Source organism: Anthonomus grandis, chromosome 10 (genome assembly GCF_022605725.1).
Source record: "Anthonomus grandis grandis chromosome 10, icAntGran1.3, whole genome shotgun sequence".
Taxonomy (NCBI): domain Eukaryota; kingdom Metazoa; phylum Arthropoda; class Insecta; order Coleoptera; family Curculionidae; genus Anthonomus; species Anthonomus grandis.
Window position 1 is genome coordinate 3452001 of NC_065555.1, and position 10869 is coordinate 3462869.

Below are 10869 nucleotides of genomic sequence, written 5' to 3' on the forward strand. Positions count from 1 at the left end.
AAAAGTTGAACAAATACAATTTTAAAAATTTGTACACATATTCTCTGGACAATTTGGTTGGATACCTATTTCAGCGTTTTTCAAAATTTGTACAAAATTTTGAGAAAAAAAATATTTTTGGAAAAAAAAAACATTTTTTCTCATAAAATTTGAGAAAATGACGATAACTCAAAAAGTTGACCAAATACAATTTTGAAAATTTGTACACATATTCTATGGACAATTTGGTTGGACACCTATTTCAGCGTTTTTCAAAATTTGTACAAAATTTTGAGAAAAAAATATTTTTGGAAAAAAAAAAAACATTTTTTCTCATAAAATTTGAGAAAATGACGATAACTCAAAAAGTTGACCAAATACAATTTTGAAAATTTGTACACATATTCTCTGGACAATTTGGTTGGACACCTATTTCAGCGTTTTTCAAAATTTGTACAAATTTTTAAGAAATAAAATATTTCTGGAAAAAAAAAACATTTTTTCTCATAAAATTTGAGAAAATGACGATAACTCAAAAAGTTGACAAAATACAATTTTGAAAATTTGTACACATATTCTCTGGACAATTTGGTTGGACACCTATTTCAGCGTTTTTCAAAATTTGTACAAAATTTTCAGAAAAAAAATATTTTTGGAAAAAAAAAACATTTTTTTCTCATAAAATTTGAGAAAATGACGATAACTCAAAAAGTTGACCAAATACAATTTTGAAAATTTGTACACATATTCTCTGGACAATTTGGTTGGACACCTATTTCAGCGTTTTTCAAAATTTGTACAAAATTTTCAGAAAAAAAATATTTTTGGAAAAAAAAACATTTTTTCTCATAAAATTTGAGAAAATGACGATAACTCAAAAAGTTGAACAAATACAATTTTAAAAATTTGTACACATATTCTCTGGACAATTTGGTTGGATACCTATTTCAGCGTTTTTCAAAATTTGTACAAAATTTTGAGAAAAAAAATATTTTTGGAAAAAAAAACATTTTTTCTCATAAAATTTGAGAAAATGACGATAACTCAAAAAGTTGAACAAATACAATTTTAAAAATTTGTACACATATTCTCTGGACAATTTGGTTGGATACCTATTTCAGCGTTTTTCAAAATTTGTACAAAATTTTGAGAAAAAAAATATTTTTGAAAAAAAAAACATTTTTTTCTCATAAAATTTGAGAAAATGACGATAACTTAAAAAGTTGACCAGATACAATTATGAAAATTTGTACACGTATTCTTTGAACAATTTAGTTAGTTGAATAGTAGTAAAAGGACTCGATTTAAAGTTATCAGAGTAGATGTAAAACTAAATAGAGACTAAACCCACCCTAAAGAGCAAATCGGCTACAAAAAGCATGTTATTTATACAACACTCTATACACACTATAACTCTACAATTATTTCTCGTTTTTCAATATATCTTTTTTTTCTCTCGGTTAACACAGATGCTTGACAACATAACATACTTTAGACACAACAAAATAAACTTTAAAACCTAGATATCAATCGTAACTTGCGATGTATTAACGTTTAAAGTGTAAAACTTAGGTATTTATTGGAAAAAAGCGCGACCTATACATGTTCGGCTTAAAATGTTCCTCCGAACACCCTGTATTACTTATATAGTTGTGATTTTATGTCTTGCCATCTCGTTTCTGTGCACACACTTTATTAGTACAAATCAGATTATTTTTATTTATATGAATCTTACTTTCCAGGCTTTCGTTTATTGCTTATATATTAAATACGTAATATGTACTTTTTAAGGCAAATTCTCTGGACGTTACTTAGATGTTAGGCAAAGTAAGTGATAAACCCGATCATTCCCCAAGCAGAAAATTGATCTTTCACGCTTTGTCTTCGCTGCAAATCGATTAATACTCTATTATTTAGTTCCTTATACATAAAACTCTCAAGTTACCTTATTATGTTGTCCTTACGCAAAAACCCTGTTATAGTTAATAAATATATGTTAATACAATTTGTGCTGTCGACTATTATACCTGGGTATGTTATTATTTGTACTCGTTTAGGAAATAATTTTAAAAAATATTTACATTCTATGTATGATAATGTGTGTTTTTTTTTAATGTTACACCTTAAGAGTAATTTAATTATGAAAGGTCCTAACGCGAAACAATTTACGAATTATCGAAAGAAGAGAAGCAAAAAAATGATCCTTGGCAGTATATGGCTCGTTAAACAAGTATAATAGTGAAACCGGGACGACACTGAGCCGAAGAAATAAGCGACAAAAATGATTATTTATAACAATAAAAATATTTGCACATCCAGGTCATATAAATGGTCGTTTTGTTTGAAAAAAGTGCCATTTTGTTCGCGATTGTATACATACGATGATGCAACGAAAAACGGTTCTGATGGTGCTCTTGGTACTGCTTCAAATTGCAAAAGATTCTGACTGTGGTGAGAACGATTGGAAAGGATTAGAATCTACTAACTTACCAAAAAATGAACCGGTAAGTGGGACTTAGAAAGGAAAGAAAATTGTCGAAAAGTAAGGGTTTGCTTTTAGAAATCTATAACGGAGTCGAGAGGAGAAAATCGTACCCTGACGGGTGAAACCGGCAACGGGGTTGAAAATAAAATAGTTTTTGCTGAAGATAACGATGATGCTCCGTTAAAGTTAAAAAGGGGAATTCTGCACAAGGGAACTAATAACAGACAGTTTGGGGGTAGTGGATATGGGTCGTCCGGGTTCGGAGGTAAGCGATATAACCGTTTGGGTCAAGAAACTTGTTAGAAGATTTTGATTTTTGTGAAGCTTTTGACAGTGTCAAGATTTTTGTGATCCATTGGTAAATTATTTAATGACTCCAAATGAGTTATATTTACAAGAAAAATTATAAAGACCTTTTTGGTGAAGAAACTTATGAGCTTTCCTATGAAACTAAAATCAATAAAATCGGTACAAGAGTTTTCAAAATATTTGGATTTTAGTAAACCCTTTGACATAAGGCTCTTGTTTTGAACTTCTTATGAATGTGTAAAGTTGGTTTAAAATAATATTTTGCATAAAAATTTCTTACTGGAAAAGGTGTTTGGGGTGGGCGGGGGGCTAAGGGTGTGTTAATAAAAAACAGGATTTTTGCAAAAAATAGTTGACCAATTAACTCATAACCTTCCTGCATCGATTATCAATGGCCTTCTTTATGATTGCAAGAAGTTTCAAATAAATTGCTCTTGATTTGAATTTTTTATGAATTTTTAAAGTTGAATTAAAATAATTTTCGGACTGTTTTTATAAAAAAATTGATAACTTAACAAGTAATAGACCAATTAACTTGCAATCTTCTCTCATCGATTGGCAATAGATGTCTTTATAGTCACAAGAAGTTTCAAGTAAATTGATCTTGATTTAAACTTTTTATGAATTTTTAAAATTAAATTAACATAATTTTCGGACTGTTTTTGTAAAAAAATTCATAACTTAACAAGTAATAGACCAATTAACTTGCAATCTTCTCTAGTCGATTGGCAATCGATCTCTTAATAGTTACAAGAAGTTTCAAGTAAATTGATCTTGATTTAAATTTTTTATGAATTTTAAAGTTAAATTAACATAATTTTTGGGACTGTTTTTATAAAAAAATTGATAACTTAACAAGTAATAGACCAATTAACTTGCAATCTTCTCTAATCAATAGGCAATAGATCTCTTTATAGTCACAAGAAGTTTCAAGTAAATTGATCTTGATTTGAATTTTTTATGAACTTTTAAATTTGAATTAACATAATTTTCGGACTGTTTTTACAAAAAAATTGATAACTTAACAAGTAATAGACCAATTAACTTACAATCTTCTCTCATCGATTGGCAATAGATCTCTTTATAGTCACAAGAAGCTTCAAGTAAATTGATCTTGATTTAAATTTTTTATGAACTTTTAAAGTTGAATTAAAATAATTTTCGGACTGTTTTTGTAAAAAAATTGATAACTTAACAAGTAATGGACCAATTAACTTGCAATCTTCTCTCATCGATTGGCAATAGATTTTTTTATAGTCGCAAGAAGTTTCAAGTAAATTAATCTTGATTTGAATTTTTTATGAACTTTTAAAGTTGAATTAACATAATTTTCGGATTGTTTTTATAAAAAAATTGATAACTTAACAAGTAATGGACCAATTAACTTGCAATCTTCTCCAATCGATTGGCAATAGATCTCTTTAATAGTCACAAGAAGCTTCAAGTAAATTGATCATGATTTAAATTTTTTATGAATTTTTAATGTTGGTTAAAATAATTTTCGGACTGTTTTTGTAAAAAAATTGATAACTTAACAAGTAATAGACCAATTAACTTGCAATCTTCTCTCATCGATTGGCAATAGATCTCTTTATAGTCACAAAAAGCTTCAAGTAAATTGATCTTGATTTAATTTTTTTTATGAACTTTTAAAGTTGAATTAACATAATTTTCGGACTGTTTATATAAAAAAATTGATAACTTAACAAGTAATAGACCAATTAACTTGCAATCTTCTCTAATCGATTGGCCATAGATCTGTTAATAGTCGCAAGAAGTTTCAAGTAAATTGATCTTGATTTAAACTTTTTATGAATTTTTAAAATTAAATTAACATAATTTTCGGACTGTTTTTGTAAAAAAATTCATAACTTAACAAGTAATAGACCAATTAACTTGCAATCTTCTCTAGTCGATTGGCAATCGATCTCTTAATAGTTACAAGAAGTTTCAAGTAAATTGATCTTGATTTAAATTTTTTATGAATTTTAAAGTTAAATTAACATAATTTTTGGGACTGTTTTTATAAAAAAATTGATAACTTAACAAGTAATAGACCAATTAACTTGCAATCTTCTCTAATCAATAGGCAATAGATCTCTTTATAGTCACAAGAAGTTTCAAGTAAATTGATCTTGATTTGAATTTTTTATGAACTTTTAAATTTGAATTAACATAATTTTCGGACTGTTTTTACAAAAAAATTGATAACTTAACAAGTAATAGACCAATTAACTTACAATCTTCTCTCATCGATTGGCAATAGATCTCTTTATAGTCACAAGAAGCTTCAAGTAAATTGATCTTGATTTAAATTTTTTATGAACTTTTAAAGTTGAATTAAAATAATTTTCGGACTGTTTTTGTAAAAAAATTGATAACTTAACAAGTAATGGACCAATTAACTTGCAATCTTCTCTCATCGATTGGCAATAGATTTTTTTATAGTCGCAAGAAGTTTCAAGTAAATTAATCTTGATTTGAATTTTTTATGAACTTTTAAAGTTGAATTAACATAATTTTCGGATTGTTTTTATAAAAAAATTGATAACTTAACAAGTAATGGACCAATTAACTTGCAATCTTCTCCAATCGATTGGCAATAGATCTCTTTAATAGTCACAAGAAGCTTCAAGTAAATTGATCATGATTTAAATTTTTTATGAATTTTTAATGTTGGTTAAAATAATTTTCGGACTGTTTTTGTAAAAAAATTGATAACTTAACAAGTAATAGACCAATTAACTTGCAATCTTCTCTAATCGATTGGCCATAGATCTGTTAATAGTCGCAAGAAGTTTCAAGTAAATTGATCTTGATTTAAATTTTTTATGAATTTTTAAAGTTGGTTAAAATAATTTTTGGTCTGTTTTTATAAAAAAAATGATAATTTAACAAGTAATGGACCAATTAACTTGCAATCTTCTCTCGTCAATTGGCAATAGATCTCTTTATAGTCACAAGAAGTTTCAAGTAAATTGATCTTGATTTGAATTTTTTATGAACTTTTAAAGTAGAATTAACATAATTTTCGGACTGTTTTTATAAAAAAATTGATAACTTAACAAGTAATAGACCAATTAACATGCAATCTTCTCTCATCGATTGGCAATAGATCTCTTTATAGTCACAAGAAGTTTCAAGTAAATTGATCTTGATTTGAATTTTTTATGAACCTTCAAAGTTCAATTAACATAATTTTCGGACTGTTTTTATAAAAAAATTGATAACTTAACAAGTAATAGACCAATTAACTTGCAATCTTCTCTCATCGATTGGCAATAGATCTCTTAATAGTCACAAGAAGCTTCAAGTAAATTGATCTTGATTTAAATTTTTTATGAATTTTTAAAGTTGAATTAACATAATTTTCAGACTGTTTTTATAAAAAAATTGATAACTTAACAAGTAATAGACCAATTAACTTGCAATCTTCTCTCATCGATTGGCCATAGATCTCTTTATAGTCACAAGAAGTTTCAAGTAAATTGATCTTGATTTAAACTTTTTATGATTTTTTAAAATTAAATTAACATAATTTTCGGACTTTTTTTGTAAAAAAAATTGATAACTTAACAAGTAATAGACCAATTAACTTACAATCTTCTCTAATCGATTGGCAATAGATCTCTTTATAGTCACAAGAAGTTTCAAGTAAATTGATCTTGATTTCAATTTTTTATGAATTTTTAAAGTTGAATTAAAATAATTTTCGGACTGTTTTTATAAAAAAATTGATAACTTAACAAGTAATAGACCAATTAACTTACAATCTTCTCTTATTGATTCGCGATAATTCTCTTTATAGTTACAAGAAGCTTCAAGTAAATTGATCTTAATTTGAATTTTTTATGAACTTTTAAAGTTGAATTAAAATAATTTTCGGACTGTTTTTATAAAAAAATTGATAACTTAACAAGTAATAGACCAATTAACTTGCAGTCTTCTCTCATCGATTGGCCATAGATCATTTTATAGTCACAAGAAGTTTTAAGTAAATTGATCTTGATTTGAGTTTTTTATGAACTTTTAAAGTTGAATTAACATAATTTTCGGACTGTTTTTATAAAAAAATTGATAACTTAACAAGTAATAGACAAGGGGTTGTATTTTTAAGGAAGCTTGTAAGGACCTTTTTGGTCAAGAAACTCAACGACTTTCATATGAAACTAAAATCAATAAAATCGGTGAACAAGTTTTCCAGATATTTTGATTTTAGCAAACCCTTTGACATAATCGAGATTTGTTTAAATCAATTGAAAAACTACTCATTATCTCCAAAGGGGTTGTATTTTCAAGGAAGCTTGTAAGGACCTTTTTGATAAAGAAACTCATCAACTTTCAAATGACACCAAAACCAACAATTTTCAAAATATTAACGTTCTCGTAAAACCTGTAATAACGTCCAACAATTATTTCCTTCTAATCAGATTTTATTATTTCTTTGTGTACTGTTTTAGGAGGTTACGAACCGTCTCGCCCTGGCGGATATCCATACGTTCCAGACAGCCACGGTAAGCCAAACTTAGGTAAATTACAAAAAGGTAACCTTTTTTTTCAGCGCCAAAAAATTCAAACTTCCCGCCAAACTTTACGTTTAAATCTCCCGTCAAGCTGACACGGCACTTGACTCCGGGTGTGGTCCGAATCTGAGCACATTTCAGTGCCGTCCGATCATTTAAATTCTAATAGACAGTTCTCGAAGATGCATATGTTTTAACGCTTAACATAAACGTAAACGTTATTTTAGCCGCTGTTTATAGGTGAGACGTTTACCGGTAACCTTTAAGGATAGCAAAAAGCTGTATCTCTATCTGTAAATTTTCTAACCTCATTTTTTGATGTTTAATTAACAGTTGATGTACAATATTATATCTAATTTAATTAGGTAGCGTTATTTCAAAATTGAAAAGTACCTAAAGTTACAATATGATTGAGGACTTTGCAGCCCTAGAATCCACCAGCTCTGACAGTGACTTAGATAATGCCGTGTTATTAGGAATAATTGATGCACCTCTTAATAGTATAAACCGAGCCAATATCTATGGCAATTTTAACTAAAACAATAATTTATCCAACACAGAATGTAAATAATATTAATGCGCATGCGTTTCCCTATGCTTATGGCTATATCTATCATCCATAAGATAGCGGAGAAATGACACTTAAAACGTCATACATGTCAATTAGTGGTTACCGTTGATACTTTTTAATGGTTCCGAAAACTGTCTAACAATATTCTATAAACGTTCTTTTATAGGAATTTAATAAGGAATATAATGAGCAGATTCCTTTCTCGTGTTTTTTTGAAATATTCTTAGCCTCTTACATAAAACGAATGCGTGGAACTAGGAGGGACATCTTTTACAACGAGTGTGACAAAAACAGCTTCATATATCGTAGCACAAATGCTAGAGTTCGTCCAATGCTAGTCGTGTTTGCGCAAGTGTATGAAAGACAGCTATAGTATACAGAGGACCACGTCAGTCTTGAAAGTCAAATAAAGATCCCCGTAGCTTTCATCATAAACCGATAAATTAATTTTTGATCTCTAGACGTTAGGGGTCCTCCGTACGAATCAGATCTGGCGTACAACCCCACTGGCGGAGGTTACCTCGGAGGCAGACCGTACCACTACGGAGCAGGGTACGACCATAAATACGGACCAACTTACGGACCCCCCAGGGGCCCCCCTTACGAATATGACGAGGAACGGGGACCGTATTACCACCCCCAAGCAAACAGTGGAGAGGAATACCACTATCATCAGGGAGTGGACAATTTCAAGGTAAACGGGGTGAACAAATTTAGAGGCGGGGTTTATAAGTGGAACATTTACAGGGGTTGGCCTTGAAGAAACTGCTACTACCCCTTGCCGGGTTGGCGATCCTGGGGGTGGCTGCGGCGGCCGCCAAGAATCCCGTTCTTTTACAGTTGGGAACCATAAACGGGAGGAAGAGGAGATCGTTGGTTATAGATGGGGTGTACCCGTCCAATCGTTACGTTAAACCGGTTAATCGTTATAAAAAGGGGTCGTGTTGCTGAGTTGGGTTTTGGGACTAAGTTATTGATTAATAAATAGGGTTTTTTAGAAAATAAAGCATTATTTATTTGTGTTTTAGGAGTAGGAGTGTCTTGTGTTTATTGAGTAGGAGTGAGTATAATCTAGAGATTGCAAACCTGCTTTAACTAAGTTGGTACTTAACAAATAATTTTTTTACCCTCAAATCTATCCTCAATAAGAGCTTCTCTATATAAAAGTGAAAAAATTCCAAGTGGTTCCAAAGGTATGCCCAAAAATGTCTGTTAAGAATAAAATGCTTGATGGTGCATTATGAGATTCAAAACTTCAAATTTGGAGGGTCTAGGGACCTTGACTGACAAAATTGCCTTTAACTCGGAGAGTTTTTAAGGTACAAGAAATGTTCATATATGAAATTATTTGGAAAGAAATGCCCTTTCTTCCAGTAATACTATTTTAAGAATATTTCCATTAGTTCATGAAAATGTTGCCTGAAAAAATGAAAATTTAATAAAAAATTTAGCGAAAAAAATGTCCCGGCCAAAAGTGCCTTAACTACCCTCACCCTTGATCTAGAACCACGTGTTTACCCTCAAATTCATCCTCGGGAATTCCATTATGCTAATGTGAAAAAATTATGAAAATATTCCAAGTGGTTCCCAAGTTATAGCCAAAAATGTCCGTTAAGGAATAAAAATCTTGTTGTTCTAATATGCGTTTTAAAAACCTGAAATTAGGAGGCTCCTGGATCTTTGATGACAAAATTGCCTCTAACTCAGAAAGTGTTTGAGGTATAAGAGATGTTCGTATATGAAATTATTTGGAAAAAAATGCCCTTTTTTCCAGTAATACTCCTATTCATTAATGAAAATCTTGCCTGGAATAATGAAAATTTAATAAAAAATTTAGCAAAAAAAATGCCTTAACCAAAACTGTTCTAACTATCCTAATTTTTGGTTTAGAATAACGTTTTTACCCTCAAAACTATCTTCAGGGATCATGTTAGGTTGGTGCAAAAAAAAATCAAAATATTCCAAGTGGTTTCGATGATATGACCAAAAATGCTAAACAATAAAAAATTTCTTAAGCAAGAAGCATTCGCATATTAAAATATGTGCCTGGAAGAAAATAAAAATGACTCTTAACCACCTAAAAGAACGATAAAATAACTATTTAAGTGTCTAGAAGATTGCTGCCTGGAAGATTGTAAAAGTGACCCATAAGCTAAAAAATTAACTGCAAATTAGATAACGAGTCATAAAGATCAGACACTACCTGAAAAAAGTCAAAAATAATTCTTTATTTGCCTGGAAGAACCACAAAAAGAGTCTTCAAGGTTGGAAAAGTGATTACAAGCCCTTGATCTCTAACAAAGACAAAATGAGCGGTTGAACTGATATTGATCTAAACTCCTCTTCTTCTACTTCTTCATTCTTCCTCTCTATTAAGACTTCTTACAGTTACAGCATCTAGAAGAGTCCCATGTTAATCACCATAATGGTCGTGCAAATACCTGAAATTGCCTCTAACTCAGAAAGTTTTTGAGGTACAAAAAACGTTCGGATATGAAATTATTTGGAAAGCAATGTTCGTTCTTCCAGTAAAACTCTTTTAAGAACATTCCTATCGATTCATGAAAATCTTGCCTGGAAAAAATTTAGCGAAAAAAATTTCTCGGCCAAAAGTGCCCTAACTACCCCAATCCTTGATCTAGAATCACGTTTTTACGCTTAAGTACGTCCTTTGGAATTTTATAATAGTAATTTGCATTTTTTTTTATTAAAAAAGGAACATTTTAAGTGAATTTTTCAATAAAAATCTTTGTACAGGGAGTCGAAGGTGATGGTAACAGTTTTTGAGTTTTTTGAACCTTAAGTACAAACATGTCTATAACTCCCACAAAAATTGTTCAAACTTACCTAAGCATCCACCAAATTGTTAAAAAAAACTCCAATTTATTATAAAACTAGCATTGCAACTCAATTTTCTTAATAAGATATTTTTTATAGGAAGTCAAAGGTGATGGGAACAATTTTTCAATTTTTTTGGACCCTAAGTACAAAAATGTCCATAA

The 10869-nt window shown here is 29.8% G+C and overlaps 1 protein-coding gene across 2 annotated transcripts; it reads left to right on the top strand.

The window, feature by feature from the left end:
- The first annotated feature begins 632 nt into the window (after positions 1-632).
- Positions 633-8867, top strand: LOC126741016 (uncharacterized). 2 transcript variants are annotated; one of them, XM_050447272.1, is made up of 5 exons: positions 633-2483; positions 2540-2729; positions 7234-7302; positions 8329-8561; positions 8615-8867. In XM_050447272.1, the coding sequence occupies exons 1-5, from the start codon at positions 2361-2363 to the stop codon at positions 8816-8818; spliced, it is 819 nt and encodes a 272-aa protein (XP_050303229.1). In that variant the 5' UTR covers positions 633-2360; the 3' UTR covers positions 8819-8867. The 2 variants fall into 2 exon arrangements, with proteins under 2 accessions (XP_050303229.1, XP_050303230.1); XM_050447273.1 differs by having other exon boundaries at positions 634-2483; positions 7234-7287.
- The last annotated feature ends 2002 nt before the right edge of the window (positions 8868-10869 follow it).